This window comes from Melanaphis sacchari, unplaced genomic scaffold (assembly GCF_002803265.2).
Source record: "Melanaphis sacchari strain LSU unplaced genomic scaffold, SCAv2.0 Contig244_pilon_pilon, whole genome shotgun sequence".
Lineage (NCBI taxonomy): Eukaryota > Metazoa > Arthropoda > Insecta > Hemiptera > Aphididae > Melanaphis > Melanaphis sacchari.
Window position 1 is genome coordinate 354,510 of NW_020271119.1, and position 27,106 is coordinate 381,615.

Below are 27,106 nucleotides of genomic sequence, written 5' to 3' on the forward strand. Positions count from 1 at the left end.
ACGTATATGAGTAACGTGGATTTCAGTATAATTGAATAAAATATTGTATGTTATATGTGTACAGCGTGTTATAACTCTTTAAAATTATAGGTAACTGAAATTAAAGCAAATAGAAATCATGGTTATTTAACAAATAATAAATTCGAAAATGAAATTTAATATTTTACTACTGATGTGTAGTAAAGCACCGGTAATATTATTTTATTTTATTGATTTATTCATTGCTGAAACTACAGGATTAGAAAATAAATACTTACATATTTGGCATATATACTTAAAATTAAATATATCTCTTTATTTACTAATATTATTTGCTTAATAAATGTACGAATAGTTAATGTGGTCATCTATTTATGTGTATATACAATTATGTTATTGATTATATAATAATGATGTACTTAAAAGAAAAAAATGCATATGAATTCACTCAATGTAAATAATAATACTAATAATAATTATATCCATTTACGTTTCACAGAAACTATGAAATAAAATAACTATTTTATTAATTCTGTGTTTATTATGTATTATTTTCAAAGCGTTGTTCTATGCACATAATTTAAAATTGACTAAATCATAATATACAATATAATACTATATTATCATATATTTTTATTAAAATTTATTTGGTTTAAATATAAACGCTAACTTAAATATAAGTGCTGTTTTGTGTGTACTTTATCGATCACCATAAGAAATATCGACTAGCGTAGGAAAATACAAATAATTACTAATTTTGAATATTAAATTTTGTTTTTCTAAGGAAAAACTACAGTGCGTATAAATAATTCATAATATTTTACAACTTTAATGCTAAACATTAACGTTCAAGTTTTCTCTTTTTATTAAATAATGGTTTTTTCAATGAATATGTTGAAATAATATTTTAAGTTTTAAAATATTTTAAATAAGTATAGAAGTTATATAGCAAGGTTTTATACATTAAGCAATATACACATATGTTGCAAATATTACTTTTTATAAGCCTGAAGACAAAAAAAATACATGATCAATAAAAACAACTGGAGTAACTATTGGGATTAACATTTTATTTACATCAAGACATTAAATCTAAATTAGAAAATTAAATAAAATGTCAATGAACATGTATTTTCTGAATAACGGTGGTGTAATTTTCAGTCTTTCTGAGAGATTCTATTTCGATGTTAGTTAGGACTAAAATTGTTACATTATTTTGTGTACATTTGATTAATTAAGATTAAAATTGTACGATTTTGTGGTATATTGTGTGCGTTTTTATTGGATTTCGACTAATTTTATGTTTAATGTAACAATAAAATAAAAAGTGTTCTACCTAAGTAGTTATTATCAATAAAATCATTTATTTGAGAGTAAAGTTCCATCAAACATGAATATTTTGGGAAAGTTTAATTCGTTCATAATGTAATAATATGAATATAAAAATTGAAACATTCATACATGTGTAGTTGTCACTGGTATTTTCTATTAAAAAACTGTCACACTCGATCTAGAATGGTGACTTTACATCCTCGTAGAACCCAATATATTTTTTCGCTATTATATTTGTCACCATGCGAATGTAATGCTTGGATAGAATATAACATCATTTTTTTACACATATTTGTATTATATTTTTTCGCTTTTATTTTTTAATAATTTTACTTTGCACATGAAATTTAATATTTATGTATTGTTTTATATATACACATTATATTAAATATATGGAAAGTGACGATGTTGAAATACAATAAAAATTATTTTACGTCTAAACTTAGACTAAACAACAATATTACAAAAACAATTGATTTCAAATCGAATGAGACAAAATTAAAGATAAGACATTTTATTTTACGATGGCATGAACCAATTTCCAATTTCATTTTTATTTTAATAGCTTCAAACAGTAAAAGTCTAGTGTCATTTTGATTAATTAAAAAAGAAAAAAACTGTTTAAGTTGTTCTATTACAGTGACTATAGTTTGATTCGAATGGAAAAGAATGAGTATACTACGAGGAATATATATATATTTTTTAAAGATATATACAAAGATATGCGAATTAAAACTAAATTTCAATTTAATTCATTTTACGCATAAAGCAATTCACAATGTATTGGACATTTTTTCGCAATTGTCCACGGACACAATAAAAAAGGCCGAAGGCATGATGTCAACGTCACAAAACTTTTGTTGAATGATTGCTGCGAAGTTTTAATAATAATAATAACATTTAAATATATACATAATAGATTATAATATGTATTTAGTATTATTATATATGATCGTACAATGCGTCAAAAATATTACAGAGGTTTTATAAATTCGCGGTTGCTTATGGTATACAATTTATATTTAGAAGTATTACGTTCAAACTGTAGAATAATCTAAAAATTAATTTTACTATCATTAAGGTCTTAAAGATTAAAGTGGAAAAAATAGTGTTAATACTCCTAAAAAATCATTCCTATAAATTAAATAATAATACCAATAATACCTATATATTTCTTATTGGTATATGATAATAACATAATAACATACAGTATGTAACAATAAATTAAATATAGCGACAAAACCTTTAATATCTACGATTTTTTAACTAACGTAAAACTTATATCATTAATTATATTTTTAAAAAAATCTATTTTTTTTTTTTTAACAATTTCAATATTTTTCAAGTATTTCAATTTATTTATGCGTGATCTAAATGCAAAATATATATTTAAATTACAATAACCTGTTATGTTTGGATATTTCATCAAGTAATATCAAACAGGAAAAACTCTATAATCAGAATAAAGTCCATACACCGTGAAATTCCTTGTATATCCTAAGCAAAGTAGATTTCATAATTTGGTATTAAATATACAGCTGATTTTATAAGTTAAAGCATTTTATACGTTAAAATATATAGTATTATTTGTTGTAGTAAACATTTTCTTTCTACAATGAACTAAAATCAATAACATTTTATTTTTAAATATACAAATATACAAATAATTTTATAATTTTATGTTTAATATAGTGCTCTGGTTTTATTTTTCACGTTAAACTTTGTATAATTTAATTTATAATTACTAATAAAATAATAAAACGTTAATTTTATTGTTGCTCATAAAACTTAAAGTAAACAACAATTATATATATATTATATATATATGTTTTTTGTAGAAAGCTGTTTTCTACACATACGAAATATTATATTTTAACAGTTACGATTGTTGTTTACTTTAGGTTTTTATAAATTAATGATTGTCGAATACCAAATTGTTAATTAATAACATTTACGTAGAATTCATTAATCGAAATTAATAGTTTCTATACTATCATGCAATGTATGATTACATCAATGTTTATACTTCATTATGGTCGTTGATGTTAGTTTTTAATCTTAAATTAGTGACCCAATAGAAACATCTGCTTAAATATTTTGTTTCTGTGTATTTAAAAACCCCATCGGTTGAGTTAGTAAATACATGGTTAAGATTTTTATGAGGTAACGTACAGTTCTATTATTTAAAGTGGAAGTTTTTTTGGTGTGTGATGTGCATAATAATAAAGTAATATTATAAAAATGTTGTAGTTGAAAATTGACATAATTTTGTTCCGGTTACGATATTTACTCCAAATAAATAATTATATTTTTGATGAGCTTAAAATATGTTTGTAATAAAAATAAAAATACAATATTGATAAAACGTAAGTTACGAAGCAATATTTATTATATTGTGTAATTAGTTTTGTATTAAATTCGAGTATTGGAAGGTCGAGTAGTGTAAAATAAAAGGCTGTCAAAGAATAGAACAATTTTAATTAATAAAAATGAATAGTATAGTCTATTGCCCTTTTAAAAGTCTACTAAATTTGTTTGCTGTGTATTGCGGTGTTAATAATTTTCGTCGTGAACCGTTGAAGTGAAATTGATTAAAATATAAATATATTTAAAAAACGAATTAACGAAAATAAAAAAAATCTGTTTATGATAGCGTTGGTATAATTGTTACGGGGTCTAAAAAATATCAACAAATGAAAAATGCATGTATTATAGATTATTAAGATATATGTTATAACATTATATCTATTATTGTAGTATAAAATATTTACAAATTATGTTTAAATAAATAAATATTATTTATAAAATATTAAGTTCAATGTGATTATGTGGAATATAGAATAATGTACTATATATAAATCTTCATTCCGTTCACACACATATCATAATCAAACAAACCGTAGTTCTATATAAGATATCATAGATGTTTTACCATTAAAAATTAATTTTTTTATTTTTAAACTAGAAGATTGATTACGCCACACAAGATACATATTATAAATTTACGGGAAATTTGCCGAGATAACAGTGAATAGAACTATCCATATTTATTTTTAAATCTATTAAAATCTAAGTGTTTGCTAACATTATATAATTTAAATATTATATTTATTATTTATTACATAGGTTGTTGTAATGCAGTTTTGATTAAAATTAACAAACTAAGTTAGAACCATAAAATTACTATAGTATTTATTATATATTTATTTTTATGAAGTTATTTAGAGTCTCTAACTATAATGTTCATATCACATAACGTTTAAAATGATCAAAAATATTTAAACATACAAAAATTGTATTATAAAATATATAGAATCTTTACAATAAGCACACTATACCACTATAACCAGCTACATTTACTACACCACTTCCAGTTCTTGGCCTTAAATCTTTCAAAATTAAATTCTTGTATTCTATTCTATTAATATAATTTGTTAAGCATAATTGTCTCAGTTAAAAAATAAACTTGAACTACAATTATTCATTAGCTCCATAAGAGGACAGATGATTTAATAGTAGGGATACGTGAAGTTCGGAATCAAACATCAGTTATGCACTCATGAATAATTGAAAACCAGTGGTAAAAAATACTTTGAGGTTGACCCAGGAAAATATGATTAGATTTTGTAAAAGAATACCTTGATAGAATGGAAGTACAAAAATGAGATAGGATAATTGCGAGTCGAGAGAAATGAAGCGACATTGTAATGGTTGAAAAAGCTCTTAGGGAGTATTAAATGTCAAAAGAAGAAAAATTACAATTATTTTAGTTTTAGTTTCTTGGTATTATAATATTTACAATGTTTTTAACCTTTAGATTTGAAATAGCGGTCAACCTTATCAATTTATTCTCTTAAATATAATATAACAATGCTATATTATCTGATAATTATTATGTTAGTGGCTTGGTGTGGCGCGGTGGTTGGCCTTAGTCACTAATGTGTTCTGAGGTCAAGTATCGGCCGGCATTGCTAGCTCTCGGATGGGTGACCACCTGAGTTCTAAGTGATGAATCCATGGCACACACACATACACAAATAAGTTTCAACTCTATTGAGTATTGACCAAACCTTACAAACCGTATAAAAAAAAAAACTCTACTGTTCCTATACACAGCTAATGGCCTTAGTTGCCAGGCTTAAATAAGATAAATAAAAAAATAAAAATAAAAATATTATGATAAATAAATAAGTAAACATACAATTTTTGTATATGGGTTATAATAATATTGTTAAGTTAAAAGTTAAAAATATTATTTGGAAGTGGTTTTAATTTATTTAGTAAACATTTTTTTTGCAGTATATTGTATCATAAAAATGAAGGCTTATATAAACAAAAAAAATAAATAAATAAATAAATAAATAAATAATTTATTTATATCTCTAAACGGTTTGCTTTGGATTAAAAAAGAGAAAACATCCGGATATATTTTGCACGTAGGATAATCTACACACGCATGCAGGGCTTATAGTGGACGCATTGTCATTTTTAATTCAAAGGCGATGAATTTTTATACCGTATAAAATATATCTGTTCAGAATTCGTTAACTGATAAATAAAGCAAGTTTTTTAATAATTACACATTAAAGAAGTAATTTTTATTTGTTTGTTATGAATTGTGGTTTTAAATCCGTTTTTGAAGATGACTAAAAAAAATAAGTAAATCAAAAGTATCTACTGAATATTATTTTTATCAAACACTATAATTTAATATAATATTCAAATTTATTCACAAAAAAAAAAAAATAAAAATATTTTTAAAAAAAACGATATTATGTGTTTAATTATTATTTTTAATAAGATATAGCAAAAAAGTTTGAATCTAAAACATTAGTTAGTCATTATATATATTATATATATATATAAGCCAAAGAATATACTTAATTTAATGACTTAGTTTTTTTTTTTAAATAGATATATTTTATTTATACAATATGGTAGTTTTATTTCAAGAATAAAATGATTAAAGTGCATCATTTAAAATTTAAAAATATAATATGTTACATACTCATTTGTCACAAATGTTACTATAATTATCTGTGTACAGATTACAATTTTGTTTTTAATTCTGTTTTGTCTAAACACTTATGACATTTCAAATATTACCAGAAATAAATTATATATAAATAATTTTATCACCACACCTATTGTCTTATATAAGACACACATTATGTGCCATTTTAATTATTGTAGTTTAGATTCTTACCAAATAATATAATACTATGCACTTTTATTGTACATCAGACAGAGCCTTCTTCTTCTTTTCATAAATATAGTGCATATAACAAATTGAAAACAACAGAGACATTTGTATGTAGACTATACAGTAAACGCAAACGAAAAACATCTAGTAAATCAATATATATATAGAATATTAAATAATGTGTGCGTACCTATAGCGTTTATTATTATAAATGTGTTTCCAAAATAAGATTGCTGTTACGTATTATATTAGGGTATGTAGGATATATGTAGAATATAATATAGGTATGTGCGGACATACAACATGCGTTTCTTTAGACGATTGAATTATTTCCAATACGAATAAGTCGAATCACTGATGCGAACGCAAGCCGAATGTAAAAGAGTTCTGTTGTACATAATATATAAACGGGAAAATTCCTACCAGGAAGTCACATAATATGAGTTATACACATATACGCGTCGTATATATAAATAAGTTTTGTGTTGTAGAGCAATATACTTAGTCGTTGTATAATATCATGTGCACTGCAACCGTATACACACTGTGAGTGTAGCCGGTATTTCGATAATTTACTTGTATCAAAGTTGCATAACAATACCATTTTGACATGTCAAGTTTTAGTGATTATCCTAGCTGTCGGTACAATAAACGCTACATGTTTAAACCGTCGTCGAGATAATACGTAAAGGGCCGTTGGCACCAAGAAATGTTCAAAAGCGCTCATGGTCCGGATCATATTTCCGGAATAACCAGCAATCACAATAGCAATAGTCAAATCCAAATAATGTGATTTATTTTTTTGCGTACAGTCGATTTTTATATATTTTTTTTAAATGCAACAGTGTACGTTTTAAATTTAATATTCCTAAGTAGAATGTTTTACCCGATTTAATTATTATGAATAAAAATTGGTTCGAATACTAGCAGTTCGTTAGTTTAGTATTTAAAGTTTTGTTAAATGCTATAGCTAGTGTACTAACTTCTTTTCGGTATTTCCTTCTGTATCCACTCCCTGTATTGTCCTTGTAGTATGTACAGTTAAAAATTTCAGAAAAATATTTAATTGTGGAATAAAAAAAACCAATAATATATGTTGTTGTTTGAAAAGTAAACTCGTACAAAATAAATACGATAAAAATAGACTTAAAGACTAAACTGTGAAAAAAAACTAATTTAATAGAGATATGAGCTTTTAGAGATATAATATCTATACCCATTTTTACATAGGTACCTAATATTATATTATTATACACTCCTTCCGTGCATAAAATATAGGTCATAATATGGCATATTTCGTTATAATATACTCTGTGTAGAGTGATTTACTCATTAAGTATACTTACTTCCATTTTCTCAATAAAAATGTTCAACTATTACTTATGGAATATAGATAATATTTTCATATTTTTTAAGTTATTTAGGTAGTTTGAAGAGCATGCTCTAGTATTTTCTGATATAAACTTATTTTATTTCTAATGATAAATACATTTTTAATTATAAATGTATATTCAAATCAGTTGTTTTTGAGTTATTAATCTTATTTAACTTCAGTAGGTAATAAATATACTAGTCCACGATTACAAGTGTAGAAGACATGAAGCTTATGATGATTTAAAAATTATAGTTACTTTAATAATGTATTATAATCTTATAATATTTAAACATGTTTTGAGCATAATATGTACTGGAATAAAATATTTTACATATATTTTGTATGTTTTTGTTTTAAGTAAAACATTAATTATAAATGATACAAAGTACTATTATTTTTAGTGCATAAAACTTATAATAACTCAAAAACTAATTATTTGAATTTAAATATAGATGTACCCACTTGAATTTGAAAAAAATCATCTGTTTAACAATATAAAATGAAAAAAGTGATTCTTATTCAGTGTTAACTTTTTTTGTATGAATTGTATAGAAAAATGATAATAATTTTATTATGTGACGACAGTAGCTAACACAATTAATGTTTATATTAATAATAATAATGAACTTAAAAATATATCTGGATAAAAAAAAAAATATGCACTACCTTCATACAATTGTCATTTTGGCTGATAATAGGGACCCTTCCATAGCATCCTAAATACGCTTACATCACTTTGGAATATGTTTTTAACAGACGACTGAAGCTATTTTAAATCACGCAATGCCGTTTCAAACAAATTTTTTAACTAGTTTTCGTTCATTATAATATTTCATAAAGGTAGAATGTACCGAGGCTGGTTTTAGTATTTGTCGCTGTTGTGATTATTACGTTATTTACACACGATAATAAACGATATGTATACGTAAATACGCATATACTATAGTTTAGCGTTATTATAATAAATAACTGAATTTATAAAAAGTGATGACAAACATACCAATAAAAATAAAAATAATTTTTACAATGATGTGTGTGTGTCACTCCATTTAAAATCTAAAATATTTGTATATTAAATGTAAATAATGTATATTTTTTATATTTTATGTGTAATTTTGTTTTAAGTTAGGGTAAAATATTTACATTTATTATACACATACTTTCCACTTGAAAATATTTAATTGCCAATAAATAATGAAGTGGGTGTTGTTTTTCTATTTCAACTAAAATTATGTATAAGTGGTTTAAGTGGTTTATTGTTATAAATTATATTTATTTTTTATAATATAAATTATAAATCAACAGTTCCGAATGCAGGAATATAAATTATTTTCAGTTCAAAATTATGTGCAAAAGAATAAAAAAGTTATTTATTTTGTTTTTAAGGATAGATTGTAAAATTGAACGAATAATAAATCTATATTTTTCCATGTTTCAAAATAATTGTTAAAACTTACAATAATAACTACATATATCTACGTAAAAATAACTGAGATTATAAAAAAAAAATAGTTAACAAATTATAATTTTGTGATTTGAATATAGAAGTTATTCACGTTTACATAACATGAATAAATTAGACGTAAAATCCTTTTTTTCAACTAGTTTGGTATTTTCAATTCAATAAGAATTCTTGTGTAGTATACTTAAAAATTAGAATTTACTTAGATTTTTGTGAGTTTATTGATTTTAAAATGATATGAACAATTTAAAGTGGTTAAGCGTTAGTGAGGTACAGTATTATTATTTATTTGTTGGCTTATTGATATCAAATTTATTGCTACAACCATTATTTCTTACACATACTTCCATCATATTATGGTATAGCCATTATTAATTTTATTGCGTACTGATATAAGAAGTTATATTATTACAGTGTTATGTATTATATTATTTAGTTAAGGTAATTATCTATTGGTTGAGTATTGTTTGTAATGCATAAAATAAACGTTTTAAAACCATAAATGACATAAACTGAACATATTTGTTGAGACATTAAATATTATATCTATTTTGACTTTACTTATTAGTTATTTAAAAGGTTACCGACGTTTATTTGTAAAAGATAAAATTTATTAAACATTGTACCGATAAACTGATAAAAAAGACATAAATAAAGTATTTGTAATTTAAACGATGTCTTTTTCGAGATTTTTAAACTAATAGTTTTTTTTCCTATAAAATAATATATTTTATATTAAATTAAAAATAAAATAAATTAGCATATAACCAATTTTCAGCCCATTTATAATTTTATTTTTTACTACTAAATTTTATAATTTGTAGGAAACCTCACTAATAATATTGCATGAAATAATTTTTTGTTTTCTTTTTTTTAATAGTCCTTTATTATTATACACTCCTAAATAATATTTTATAAGGAATAGAAACGGTATTTGGATCAATAAATATTTACCAAATTAGAAAAAAATTATAGTATTGTGAAGATAGTCTTTTTAGATGTATGATTCTGATATTTCATTCACAGAAAAATACATTATTTCAACAACAATATAAATTAAAATATTTTGTTATATAATAGAGAATATATAATTATTATACTTGACTGAATTAAAAGAAAGAAAAATTTTTTCTAGTTTTTTTTTTTGACAGTAATAAAACAATAGGTATATACATTTAAAATAAAGTAATATGTAATAAAGGTGCATGGATTAACATTTTATATGGTAATATTTTATGTTTTTGAAAATGTCGTTCTTTTATAAAATATTTGAATTATAAATCCATTTAATATGTTGTTATGGCTAGAGAACATAGATATAATATGAATGATGCCACTCATGCAATAAAATTCAGTACAATAATTGGCTTATATATAACATTTAATACCTGCTTATTAAAATTGCACTTTGAAACGTTATAGAAATCGTAATAAGATTTTTAACAAAAGTTGTATCTATTAAAAAACTTTTAAGATAAATATACTAACGTATGAAGAAAAATTAAAGTGAAAAAGAAAACAACTCATAACATGAATTTTATATTAACCTGTAATTTGCTGTAAAATCACGTAAACACAATAATGGTAGTAAAATTGAAAAAAAAAAATTTATCAGTGAAATTATTTAAACATAAGTTTATTTATTAAACTTAATGGTGTTTTTATATAAATAAGAAAAATCTAACGAAAAAATAAGCCAAATTTTAAATGTTCACACTACTACATATCGCAGCAATATTGTATTTTGTATTATTGCACTACTGATTTATTGCGCATTATTCAGTACTTATTAACTATAAGACAGTTATTGTTGAATTCAAATAGTTGTATTGCTACGTGCTTGCGTGTTTCATAATATATAAACTTTTTTAAACTTTTCATTTTTTTGAAGTTATTTTTTCGCCTCGGATCAATTATTATACCCGAGGGAAGTCAAACTTTTTTTGTTGTTCCGAATCCATAGTTAAAAAAGATTTGCAAATCATGCGTTTAATAAAAATTAAGCTCCGAGCTCACCGTAACACTATAGATATACCGATATACGTGAATAAAATGAATAATAGTTTATTGCCGAACGAGATGATTTTATTTATTCGTTATTTTTATGTTGCACTGTGATATGTATATACCGAACCTCTATTACTATTAAAGTATAAAAAAAAACGGCGAAACATTATCATTCCACGTAAAACGATTTGAATGTATTATGTATATTATTATCACCGTTTCTATTTTGCTCGGAATGCTGCATTTGCCACGATACGTACAATATATATAATAATACGAAGACCAAGGAAGCAATTTTCTTTTAACGTTCGAATCGGGGAAAAGCAAGGTATTTATTATTTCACACACACACACACACACACTCACAAACACACTAAAGTGGTACAGTATTATGACAGCGACATTGTCGTGTTACCATCAACAGTTTCATTTCAGTCGGTATATTATATTATATTTTCCACCGAATTTACTTTAATTTTATGTTTTATTTTTCCAAGTTCACGTGTCTCCGTGCTTTAACTCTCTAATCAGCATAATACTTTAATATCATTCGAAACAAGTCGATATATTATATTAGTATTTAATACAATATATTTTATATCACCTAATATTATCATTAAAGTGTTATAAGACGCTGCATAATGTGAGTTTACCCGTGTTAGTATCTACTTACACTTTTCAGTTCGCCAGAGGAGCTTTTCCTATTTTGGTTCGCTACAACCTATAATACCAAATGCCGCCGGCAGGTTAAATATCAACGATATTGGCGGTATTACATATGTTTGTATGTATGTATGTATGTATGTGTGTATGTACGTATGTACTATGTATGTAAGTATTTGTATATATGTAGGTGTATTTGGGTGTTAATGTGTGTTACTCTATAGTGACGTTAAATCCACGATTACGGTGTTCGTGTAATATTGTATTGTATAGGTAAGCATCGAAAAAAACCGATTAAATTTTTAGTGCTTACACTGCAGCAGCTCGATGTGTTTTTATACATCGATTGGATACATTCATTTTATTTGTTTCGCAAAAACTGATTATGCAAGACGTCGAATTCAATATTAATTAAGCCGTAAAAATAGTACTGTTATCATCACGATTTGTTATTGTAATATCGCAATAATATCGATTCGGAATTACACCTATTTCGCAGTTTAATAAACTATAAAACTATTAAGTATATAATATTATATTGTAATTGAAATAATTACACGAAATTGCTTAGATTGGTAATGTGTTTAATGAACGAAATAGAATACAATAGTATAACACAGAGAGTTGTTTTTTTTTTATTGATGTCAGTCTAACCTGGTACTAGTAAAAAATAGTATTCAATGATGATATGTATATTATTATGTATTTAATAAACCTAAATAATTTCAATATAAGTGTGATACTTAACTATAGTAATTATAATTAGAGTTTAATAAACTTATTTAGAAAGCTTAAAATCCTGGATCTATTTTTCATCAAAAATTGTTTTCAAATTTCTTATATAAAGCATAATATTATTTTCTTTTAAAATATCTCTTGAATCAGGTTTCTATTTCTTGGTACCTATGTCTGCTATATTAGAATATGTCTGTTTATTGAAAATATATTGCAAATATATTGGCACACAATGCCGATAAAAAGCACATTCATGAAAAAAGTCAACAAAAGTTAAATTGAAAATAACTATATACAAGTTTCAACATATTGTAATATACTTGTTACATATATTTTACATATTTTTGGTAATATTTACTGTCTTGACCTATAATACGTAATGTGCTGAATTAATTATTATTTACCTAAACGATATCCTACAAGCTATATGTATGAATAGTATATATATATTATACTTCTTGATTTTAGCAATGTTAAATATCGTATAGTGCTTTATATTTTAAATTGTATATTTTTTCAGTATGTTTAGTCTGAATACTAACCATTACGTGAACATTTTTTATATATAGGATAAATTAATTAATTACCGTTTATGTTATTTAATGAAACACATTTTGTGAATGATTGTGAATGATATTTTTTTTCGTCGAAAGGACCCGCTCACCCATAGGTTTTCGTCAGATTTATTGGTTACATTAAACCAAAGAAAACTTTTTTTTAGCATCGCATTTTTTATTTCATCCCATGAGACAAGGTTATATCGTCACATGCAAATTTATCTAGTGAAAAAAAAAAAAAAGATATAACGTTGAAAAAAAGTTTCCCGAGGATCCGAGTCACGCTTGTGTGTCCCCATACGATAATACTGACTCGCGCACAGTTTGTTTAATCGGATAACGGGGGGGTCTCCTAATTTACATTCAACTTGTTTCCTCATCCGTGCATGTGTTTTCGTGTTACTATATATACTTATTCATATCGACGTACATAATATCTAGAATCAATGCAATGATTTAATTTATTTAAATTCCAAGAATTGTTTGTTATTTCTATAGTGTTGCTGAACATTTTAATAAACCCCGCCGAGAATGTATATTTTCGTAGAAACGTTTTTAATAACTATAATAAGTAAAGATTTTTACAAAATATAATGAACGAATCGCCGCTATTAAAATATACAATACATAAGGTTTTATTAAAACTATGAAAATATTATATTATATTATATTATTATAATATTATATTTTATAAATTTGAATATAATCTGTTGATATACTGTTAAAATATTATTGAAAACAATAAAAGTTTTGTAAATATTTTATCCTCTATACGTATATTTATAGGTTTTTATAATGTTTCTACAGGCTATATGTTAATATTATATATTCATATAAAATAACATACAAAGGGTCTAGCGTGACCTGGTGGTTGGCCTAAGTCGCTAACGTGTTCTGAGGTCAAGCATCAGCCGGTGTCGCTAGTTCCCGGATAGGCAAACATGATTCTAGTAACAAATCCTTGGTACATATACACGTGTTCTAAAACAGTACCCACCTCCACAGTAAAAATCGATTACAGGCTAATAACCATTGCTTTAAAGTCTAAAATTTATACGAAAAAAGAAAATTCTGTATAAACTCTAACATAATCAAGACACTTGTCAAGGCACAATCAAGGTCTTCACAGTGTCTTGTACAGTTTTTAATTTTTTTTACAATAAAACACTTACAAATAAGAAATTTAAAATATTGTTTACTATGAAAAGTAGGCACAATTTTACTGAGTAAATGAACGCTGAGCATAAATAAACCACCCTGAATTTGTATATACATTATATTCAATGTTATTAACGCATCATTTATTTTCTAGGTTAGTACTTGTAAATGGAAAAAGAATATCGATGAATAAACTGTATTATACAATGTTTACTATTCAGACTAGTAGGGTTTTCTTCAATCGATTTCTATACTATCACAAAAGGTATAAATATATAACCACGAATTGATCGAAAAGTCACATTACATTATTGTCAATAGATATATAGAACATAGGTCTAATATTCATCCATATAATGCGCAAGTCGATCAACATGGTTTTATTCGGAATTTTGAAGGCAAAATATTTACTAACTCATGGATTTAAAGGTTTTCATTAATAAATTAAAAGAGTGATTAATCGATATTTTTTTTTCTTAATGCCAATATTGTGTATGGCATAATGTTCTTAAAATGGCATTTAAAAATAAAGTACTATATATTATTGCAACATTAAATAAGTTACATGACAACAGCTTCCATAAAAAAACCATAACGTTATTAAATAGTATGTATATAATTTTAATGCATGCAAAATTATACATTATATTATTGTATTGCATTTTATTATGCGTATTCGCAGTATTTGCTACGTATTCAAAAGTTATAATGCTATTAATTTAGAATAGTTAATTCAGCAGTTATGTTTCTTCTTAAACAAGTTTTCTATTGAACTCTTAGTGTTAATTTAAGTAAGTTAACAATAAAAGTTTGTATAGTATACAATTTGTAATTATTACGACTTAGCAATTATTTTCTAAAATAATAATATTTACATTAAATCTATAAGCTTCTCAGATCCTTAGACTTTCCAATCTGATAGAAATTTTCTTAAATAATTTTTTTTGCAAAGTTATAAACCATTTGACACTTCCATCTCAATTAGACCAATAAGTTTATTGCTTTTCTTATCAAACATTTTAGAAAGACTTATCTCGAAACTTTATTACTACATATTACTACTAATAATATACTCCTAAATACTTAATTTGGGTTTTATAACACACATAGCACTATATATCTAGTAAATTGTGTTTCTGATACTATTAATTTAGCTCTTGAAAAAAAAAATCGTTCTTGTATTTTTTTTTTAGATGTTTCACGAGCCTTCGATCGAGTTTGGCATGAATGCTTGCAATTTAAATTTAAAGGATTTCTCTCTTATTCTATTGATTAAATTATACTTAACTGATAGACATTTTCAAGTCCAATATATTATATAACACATCAACATTGGTAATTTCTAAAATTAAAGCTGGTATTCTACAAGGTGATATATCTTTAACATTTATGTAGTTAACCAACCTACAATGTAACAAACTATTGAAGCTGATTATGCCGACAACAAAGTGATTCTATCTATAAATAAAAATCCTTAAACTGCCTCATTGAGTTTAGAAATGCATCTTAACCATTTGTCTCAGTGATATGAAAAATGGTTCGTCAAAATAAATTAAAATCAATTTATATATACAACGTTCACATTCAGTGTATTACTATTATCATATAAAATTATTGTACTAATTTGTATAAATTGTTTATGTCAAATAAAAATAGAAACAAATTATAAGATTTTCTCTTTTATTATAGCACAGAGATATTACTTATAGTTATTTAATTTTTTGTGTAGACAATTTTATTTATCTTAAGATTTAAATTCAACTTAATTATTTAATTGCTACAAAAAACTAACTTAACATTATTATGTTTTTGTATTATATAAATACAATAATTATAAAGATTTTTTTTTTTTTTATAATTAATTTCTAGAGATTTTAACTTAATTATTACAGAACAGTTTATTATTTTAAATATTTGATTAGTAATAATTATAATTATTTGGTATAATAGATGAATTTTTAAATTATTTTGAATTTAATAGCAATTAGTAGAAAAAGATATAGTATTGAACAACTAAACAATTTTTGCTATTAAAAAGTGTTTATAGATATAAAAAATAGAAATGAGCACAAAATTTATTGGAAAATCAATAGTTTTCACTTTTCTTGCTTCGTTTAGGATTCGAAATTGGATGTAATTGGATATTGTTAGTGGACTGAAAATATAATAGGGTTTCTTTGTAAAAAAAAAAAACAAAAAACCATAATGGTTGTTTTTTTTCAACTTGCAATTTTCACAAAATATATTTTGATATTTATTTTATTATAATGAAATATGATTAATATCATATTTTTCATTTTTGTATAATATACATTTTACAAATGGGGACCATAAAATTTGCCTCTAAATTTATGCTTGAATATATTTTATAATTTATATCACAACATAATAGTTTAATATCAACTTACCTAACACGGTTAAGTATATAGGATGTCCTATGGGCGGTGTTGTACTTATCTGGCACTCGTATATACCAGAATCTTTTTTCTGTGGATATTTTATTCTTAACGACCAGTTTTCTGAGTGCGGTTCATGAATGGCTTCGAACCGTTGGTCACTTGTATATGTGTATCTTCCCGCTGTGAGAAGATGTATGTCCCGATGTCGAATCCACGATACCTGAAACACGTTTAGATTTTTAAATAGAAAACAGTTATTCGTAATCCATAAGATATATTATAGAATAATGATAATATTTAATTGTTAGAAATATCTTTTATTAATTACGTTCATTAAAATTTATTAACTGAACATTGTATTTAAACTGTTTTTTTTAATAATATTAATAATATATGCCTATTTTAATTTGATACTTCTTTAAAATAGGTAATAGAAAACTTAATTTGAAGAACAGACGTAAAGAGAGTTTTTTTTTGTTTTAAAGCAAATGAATGAAATATTGCAATTATTGTTTTTCTTGAAATTTTAGTATATATGAAACAAGATAATTTGTTTCGTTGTTTTTTATTGTTTTAATTACATAAAGTTATTTAATTTCTTTTCTATAAAAATGCAGCGATTTATACAGTTATATGCTCTTTAGAGTGTATACACGACAAATACAACAATATTTGTAAATTATGTTTTATCCTTGATTAAAAGTATTAAAGGTTACTATTAGAATTGTCTATTTTAATTTCCTTCACTCACTCAATTTTTTTATATCGGAATAATATAAGTAGATAAAGTTTTTTTTTTTTTTTAAGTACTCAAAACGTGCTTCTTTTTATATTAAAAAAAAATAAATAATAGATTTCCTTAATAATTATAAATGGATCTTAGAAATAGAGAATATATTATAATCTAACTATAACAGTATAGATAATATTTAACCTATAATATAAAATGTAGGTTCATGATATTTATTTTTTAATTTTAAATCATTTCAGGTTTGTAATATTGTCGATAGTTTAAGACTGCACTGTTAGAAAAATAACATAATATACTATATAGATAAATAAATTGAAACTTTTAATTTATACTACTAATATAATTTAAATCTATGTGCATTTGTGTGTTAATAAAATAAGCCAAGAGATTTTTCTTTCACTATTTAAAGTAGCTTGGAAGGAATGGAAACAAGTGTATATAAGACTTGTTTCTTATTTGATTAGATACAATGGGTAAATCGATATTTTTGCAAAAAAAAAAAAACAACAATAGTATAGGTAATAATAGAATATTTACTCTATAATTTTAGAAAATATTAAAATTGAAACATACGAATCAAACATACACGCTCTTGTGTATATTTTAACAATTCTACTTGAACCAAACGATTTGGAAATATTTTTAAGCAGAGCAGGTGTGAAATGGAATGAAGCCTCAGAAGTTATTTCAACATGAAAGGACAACTGCAGATGTGTCAACGTGCTCGTGTATGTTTAATGTGTCTGTAGTTGTTGAGAATGAAAAAAAGAAGAAAGGTAAATTTAAAATCCTCAGAAAAAGTTGAAAACAACAAGTATTCAAAGAAAAAAAATCTATAAAAAACTTTTCCAGTTCGGTCACTCAAATATAAAAAATATATATATATATATATATAAAAAGGTTATTGGGTATTTTCTATTTTGATGATTAACGGTGGATGGTTATTTACTTAAGGTGTTATTAAACAATAATTTATTTTTGGAAATTATTTTATTTTACTGTCACACATTTTTATTATATTATACTAAATTGTTTTGATTGAAATATTTTATGCAAATTATGTAATAAATAATAATAATAATATGATGATGATGATGAAATTTTAATAAAATAATAATATTTAGAATAAATGTTTATACTATTAATGATTGATTATAAAACTAAATAATATTATATTTTAAAATTAAATAGTTTTAGTTTTTTTAAGATATAAAACGCCATTCATACATGGTAATTTAAAAATATTTTTATGGTTTTTATTTACTTTTTAGTTTTAGTATTTTATTGATTTTAAGAAGTAGAATGAACATGATATACACATTTATTATATTATTTTTAAATACAGTCAGTATGCCGGTTATTAATAAAATACAATAAAGTTGCGTTTTTTTTTTTTTATAAACCAAACAATTTTGATTTATTTTAATATTGTATAATTATCTAGTTTTATAATATTATTAATATTTAATAGCCGTCTCCATTTTATTCGTAAAATAAAGAAAGTAACATAGTACGCAATTCAACTTTTAATATTTTAAGAGGTGTAAAATAACCATACACAAATATGATAACACATACAGTCGGATGGTAAGGCAAAAACCCGACAAAATCCCGTCCATAGAAACTTCTTTTAGGTAAAGTATAAACATACATTCTCAATAGATAACACCTAGTCAACGATAAGGTTTTCCATCATAATCCATTTGAAATTTGGACGGAAAACCATACATTTCTAATACAACAGACTGACAGGCTCACGGCATTAACGCAACTAAGGTCTTATGGACAGGTAATCAATATCGATAATTAAAAACAGTAAACTAAGTAAAATAATGTCAATATGGATGAACATATCCAAGAATAGTAAAACTCAATCTACAAATTAAATAAACAATTTATACTTAAAAAATTAAAAAATTATCAATTCCAGACTAAAGCGGCTTGATATAATTACTTGTAGAAAAAAGCCGATCTATCGCGGACATATTATACCAGAAAAAATTCTAACTAAACTGTGATCAAATGTTCCGATTTGCCGGGTCCTATGAAAATAAACTTATTTATAGTGTAGCAAAGAGACATTGAAATTAAAATTAAAATATAAATAATAATAATATCTAAGCTGATATAGAATATTTTTATTAGTAATATTTTTTAGTAAAAACATAAATAATTTTTCTTTGTTCTAATAAAACGATGATAATACTCGTATATTACTTAAACATTTGAAAGTTGTTTATAATTAATTACACGGAGTGTGGATACGTCTGTTTTTATCTAATTCTATATCTATAACTTCGGCCAACAAATAATTTCTTACCAATAATTTTGGCTTCAAACAAGGAAACGGGAAAACCAATAAACTTATTTCAATTTACAACTAACAAACTAGAATCTTTCATTAAAATTAATTTCCTCTACAACTCAATCACACGCATGCTATCAGTTGATAATTTCTATATTTTCTAATTAAGTAAGTCGATTAAATAAATTTAAACCGTTCACGTCATTTAGTCGCAACTGAGACGATAAAACTGGTGCAGTATTTGATTTTGATGAAACATTCACTTCTATCACTACCCTCTGGAAAATTCTTTATAAAATTAATAAAAAGTTTTATATTTGATTGTACTAAAAAAAGATATGTATTTTTTCACGATCAATCTTTTAGACCATTCATTTAAACTGATCAAACCTTTCCGCATGTCACTATTTCTATGTGAAATTAAAGTTAAATAATCATGTATCTACTCTTAATTTTTTTTTTTTTTTTTTAAATTACTGGTTAAAAGTATAAAATTAATAACTATCAAGAAATGTCTATCAAATTTGTTAATGTTTATTTTTTTTTTACGTATTTTTAATTAGCTACATATGATTCAAACATTATGTTTAAAATAAATTGAAATTATAATTTATACATTTTACCTCAGAAAAAAATTAAAATCCGAATTATCATAACGATGTTGTATACTTGAGCTGACAGGCTAATGTTATACTAGATGTTGTCGTAATCATCAATCAATTGAGCTATTCCCGTCATCAACATTAAACAGACTAATAAAAGAAATATAATCGATACAATCCATTAAAATATTTACTCTATGTTACACACACACTAACTAAAACACAACCGACCACAAGTACTGTACCATTTGTAGAAAAAATTATTCGAAGGAAATTATTCCAAGCTTAACAATAGCTAAGAAATGTGTCAAACGAGTTTTTTCGGAAAATTATAAGACATTATAATATAAAACATTTATTAAATGGGTTTTCAAAATAATTATGTGGTAACAATGTTTCAATTCCAAATTAAATCACTATATTATTATATAATAGTGTAATGCATTTTACGCAAAATTAAATTTCAGTTTAAAAAACGTGTTTGACATTATTCGTTAAAAACTCAAAATACCAAAATTAACTTAATTTTCTAACTACTGTTATCATCTAATGTAAAATTGTAACTTATTTATTTATCGCACTTATTACGCCAAAATTGTATTTTATCTCATCTCTCTAGGTATAGATAGCGCAAGCTAGGAGTACCTTATTGTATAATAAAAATAAAAAAAAAAAAAAATCTATATTTTTAGAAGTAATTTATTTTTACATTTTAAATTACTTTTATAGACTGCGTTATTGGCCTACGTATACTAGTATAACAAAGTATAATATGTATTTTAGTTCTTACATTTTTATATGCACAGTTCGAACGCAAATTATACGAAAATGTAAAATTAAATTATTATTGTCATAATTTTATTAGTTTAAAATTTAAATTTATTTTCTGTTTTTTGTGTGCTTAGAAAACATTTTATCTGATAATTTTAATACATATTATTTTTTTTGTGCGTGTGTATATCAATGAACTACTTCTAATGGGCTGAATTAATTTTCATGACATTTTTTTCATTATAATGGGAATGGAGCAATCATAAATATAATATTGGTAAGTATAGTGGTTTTATAAAAAATGTTTTAAAAAAATAATAAACAATTAAGTAGGTATTACTTTTATCTTGTCGATTTAATAACTACAGGTTTTGAAAATAAGTCATCTTAGTTAACAGTACAATAGCAACAAAAGCACTTAAAAGTTTTAAGTCTTTTCTTAATGCAATTTTCATACATGGGTGTACCCACTTGGGTACTCAACAATAGACACGTATACAATTTTAGTTGGATAATAATAGAACATACCAGTGACGAAGGTGACAAAGTATACTTTATCAACTAATTTAATTAACAAAAATATGCATCCAACCACCATCGTCAATCATCACCGCAAAAATATTATATTATATTATCGCGTAAAATAGTATAATAGATATGGCGAATTTGATTTGTCATAAGCTCATTACTATTAATAATAAATATAAATGATTGGTTAATAGTATCAGTCAGATATTGAGTTCAGGGCCACTGGAACACAACGTATTTTCATAAATTACTCATCAACATGACAATTTTGTTAGTATTCGAGAAATATACAGACCATTCAATTTATTTATACAGATAACCATGACAATAATAATATTATTTCAGTAAAACTTATTGATTTCACTTGCGGTGTATTTACATATAATTTTGAAAATATAGCGTTATAAATGAACAACCTACATTTCCTGTTTACATTAATTTTTATCAAACACAGACAACATTGAAGCTTTTTGAATTTCTACAGGTTTGTAATATTTATATGCGATGAATTGGCTTCAGCGCACGTACATAGCTGACTAGTCGTTGTCGCCAATAATATTTCATATTTTCGCTGACTGGTGCGGGTCATTTTACGTATGGCGTGGTACCTAAACGTATTGTGAGTTGTGATGGTTTTACACAAACTCGAAGCAATAATAATTTTCTGACTTTTTCAGAAAGTGCATATAGCATACCACGGTAGTGTTTAGTGTTGAAATTTTATTTTTCTGCGAACTAGCAAAAGAAAAAAAAAAGAAAAAAAGAAAGGATGGGGTTTTCTTTTATTCTGTAGATTTCGACTGGACAACTGATAGGGCGAAAGAACAACAGCGATTTCTTTTCTTCGGAGAGTATATTATATAAAATAATGGAAATATAAAACAAAAATACAGTGAATGGGTCGACGGTCGACTATGCCTCGGCATTTTCCTTGTAGGCTTTTCGTACACACGTATTCATCGCCATCGTCATTGTCGTCATTCGAAAGGAAATAATGATTACAATAATAATATAGTATAAAATATAACGTTAATAACAATATTACTTTAATTGTTTGTGTGTGTAAACGAAGAAAAACGATTAGATTCGACGACTAGGCTTTTTGGTCTGCGCGTGTTTTTATTATACGTCACCACTACCACCGCTTGTCGATGTAAACCATATTTTACGGAAAGTCTCCAGAAAGCGGTAGGCAGTGGCGAGGGCCGTGGTAATAAATCTACTGTTTTATTTTTACGGCTCTAAATTTTAACTAGTCCTGTAACGGTTTTAATTAAGATATTCGCTACGCCCTCGTGTACTACATCAGTATGCTTTACCATCCACAGCGCGTGTAACGTTAAATTCACTTTGATAATATATATATATAAAAAAAAAAATAATTTTTTTTCCAAGCATAGAAATGACTTTAAATCCTCCTGGTTATTATAATATTAGAGTATGAACGAGGTAGATATCAATATAATAACTAATTTGTTTTTATTATTGTACGAATCACTTCAATTCACTATTGGTCTCATAAGAAGTAATAAAATAATACCAAATTATAAAACTTAATTTATTTTCATAATCAAAAATGTTTGAAGTAAAACATAAATTCGAATTCATGAAATATTATTTAAAACTTGGAATATGTGGAATATTCTGTAAAATACATTTCTTAGGTTTTATTTTTGTACTACAGTAGTTTTTAATAATCAACTACACTAGTCATTTTTTTTTTTTAAATCTACACAAACCTTACAAAGAAGTCTGTTTTATTTCTGAGTATGTCGACTACTTGTATATTTTCAACTAACGATGTTTGACTCTTACCCTTATTTTATGAACTACAAAAAATGCTTGACTGAATCTATAGATTTTTTAAAATTTAAAAGTCAATATTTGAAAAGTTTACGATTTAAAATACAATGCCTAATTATCACAATTAATAATAATAATGCTGGCAAATGTATGATATTAACAATAATCACGTTAAAAATTAACTTATTAGCGTTTTATTAATGTCAGTCAGACTATATTAATTATTTATAAAAATATCGTTATAATTGTTCTTTGAAAATGAATGTTTGAACATAACATGTATTTTCAAATTGAAAATAATATAGCCGTAATATGGTTTGAGCAAAGCAGAATTATTATTTCAGTAAAAAATATTTGATTCAATATGGATTATTTAACTCCTTTTTAATTTATAGTACAGTATAAAGTAATGTTTGTAGTTGTTATTACGAGACGACATTTAAAAAAAAAAAGTAACTGTAGTTTGCACGATCATGTATACTTTTGTTTTCATAAACTATCTACGTGCTTATCAAATCACGTGTGTGTGTGTGTTTTCGGTTATAACATTGTCAAAGAAATAGGTAAACGACGAGGTAAATGTAGGTACAGAGAAGTTTCGACGCCCATTTTAGTGGCAACTTTTAACGTTATGAGTTATGAATACTCTCGGAAATGTTAAAATTACGTGCGCTTGATGTCGTCGTCAAACAACTCAAACAATGTTACCGCCATGCCGTTGAAGCTTTATAAGACTTTGGTGTTGTAGGTCGTACACTGAACTTACGTCGTAAGACAGCCGTACGGTTTTCTTGAATTTTTATCCCGACGAGAAAATATACGTATCACATAATTTTATGAAGTTTGATCGAATTCGATACGTTTCGCGTACATTCATTGACGCCGTCAAATTGGATTCTAAACTCGTTAAAACAACTATATATGGCGTTAATAACATATTGTGCGCGCCTGTGTGTGTGTGTGTGTGTGAATTATAAAATATGAAATTTAACTCACTATATTATTATGTACGTAGAAGTGTCTGTATGTTCTATTCAGTATGACGTGATTGCTATTTTAATATTTGTTTTTGTGTTTGATCAACTAAATCCGTAGCCGTGTCGTTGAACTTTTACGTTTTACATTATAATAATATACGATCAGTTTTATTTTGCAGCAGTGGTTATTCTGCGATAGAGCTGGGCTACTCTACACGAAAGCTTTAACGATCGATCATTATTGTTACCGTCGTTAAATAGCGTTTTTCCAATACCACCACGAAGATCCTCAGGGATTTAACGCGCGTTTCCATCAAATTTATAAGATAACATCAAATTATTGTTCACTACTGTTTGAATTGTACGATTACTTATTAATGGAGCGACTGTCAAGGATCACTGCAATAAATTATTACGTTATGATAATAATTTATTAATATACATGTACCAACCATTGTAGAGTCATAATATTTTAGTCATGAACTGATGAATTTTTAAATCGCGTTAATTTATTAAAATCACTTGTAGCTGATTATTAGATTCAAGTTTAAAAATTCTTTCAAGTTTTACATTCTTCACAGACGTATTTCCATCGAATTTTTGAAGGTTTATTCTAAATGTATGGTGAACGTTTTCAGGTGGTTTACGGTTAGTCGGCGAGTGTCGAGTGAATGAGTGTATTAGAATCTCAATGCACAATACTACAAAATAAAAATAGTGAAAAAATAACAACCATTTACCTATTTCTGGTAAGGTTAAAATACAAAGAAAAACGAATCTCGGGAAATTAGTGATTGATATAATTACAGAATATGTAACTTATTTTTGTTCTAAGATTATTGTATTAAAGTTTAAGTTAAAACCAAACAAATATTTATATTTCATAAAAAATAAATCGAAAATATAAAGTATACATTTTTATCGTATTGCTTCTTTCAGTAAATATTCTTAAAGTATTTTTGTCACTTTTTTTTTACATTTTTATTAAATATAATGGTATTACTAAATACACTATATTGCATACTTTTTAAAAATAATGTTTGTTATTTTTAATATTTTTGGATTACTTTAAAATCTCTTATCAACTTCTTTGTCAAACCATGAAAAATTATAAACAAATATTGTAGAATTGTATTGATTACAATTATAATAAAACATTTTAAATTTTTTTTCGTCTAATACAGTTTGAACTCAATTATTTTTTTTCTTCATTATTTTATTTATTTTATTTCAGTATGAACTTCAATACTTTTGTATATAAATATTTTCATATATTGAGTAATGACTTTACATTTTTATTTGATCTTATTTTTTATCAATGATAAAATATGTATAACATGCTTTAAATACTCAGAAGTTATGGCGATATTCATTAATATGTCAAAGATCTAAATATATATATATATATATAAATTGTAAGCTAAATGTAATCTAGACGACTTATAAGAATATATTTTTTTTATGTTTACCTAAACTCTTGCACTACGGTTTAAAATTATGGACTTTATTTTGGATTTACCTATAATTTAACCATAATATAAAAACTTCTAATGTTTGCATAATCTATGTGAAAAAAAAATCCGGAAGTGACACGGTAATACCCGGCTCAAGGATCATAAAATCACGTCGCTGTTATATTACTGGATAATCGATGAAGAAAGTTTTCCTTACACCGTACTATGTCTCGTGCTTCCTGTCGGAAGAAAGAAGCATTATCGTACTACGGTTCCCAGTACACTCTCGGCCATTTAACATAAATCTCATTGTCGAATTTATAACAATATCTCTTCTATAAACTCAAAGTAGATCGGTATGCAGGAGGGCAACTCACTGCCGCTGATTTTGTTCATTCAGCCGTCAAAAGTTTTCTACTGCTATCAATCATAGAAAGATTTCTAAAAACGAAGGCACTTAACTTGATCAAATGTACTAAGGCTTCTTTCTCTCTTCCTCTCACACTCTTTTTTCATCTCTCTTTGCTTTAACATTTTTTTTTTATCCAACCACGCGTTTAGTGATTTTTATTTTTGAGCATTTTATTAAAATTGATTCGGCCAAATGAGTATTATCAATCAAATTCGTGTTAAATACGTAATTGATATTTTTCGAGCAGAAGTGCAACCACATATAATTAGAACGATCATTGATCGCTGGTGATGCAATGATATGAAAACTTATTTAAATGTGTTCAACTCTATACAAGTATTAATTGAATGTATATAAATATATGTTGACAATTATTTTGAAAGGTAAATCATAAAAGTGTCGCGAATTTATTACGTTTCAGTATGTTGATATGGTTAAAATAATTTTTCTGATCACATCATTGTACGTTGCACGATGTATATTGAATATATTATATTAATGATGTGAAATAACAATATTATAATGATGACTTTGTAAAACGTGAACAAATAACCCATAAAATATGTTTTTATTTATTATAGTAAACTTTATTAATGAAAATTCTATTGATATAATTTCACGTTATTATAGATA

At 25.0% G+C, this 27,106-nt stretch overlaps 1 protein-coding gene across 3 annotated transcripts in view; it reads right to left on the minus strand.

Moving 5' to 3' along the window:
- The window catches only part of LOC112594873 (zwei Ig domain protein zig-8-like), a 234,466-nt gene that overhangs the window by 5,317 nt on the left and 202,043 nt on the right, over positions 1-27,106 (minus strand). For all 3 annotated transcript variants that reach the window (XM_025339886.1, XM_025339884.1, XM_025339885.1), the window contains one exon: positions 16,880-17,090. In XM_025339886.1, the coding sequence (XP_025195671.1) occupies positions 16,880-17,090 (211 nt within the window). The remainder of the gene's footprint in view (positions 1-16,879; positions 17,091-27,106) is intronic.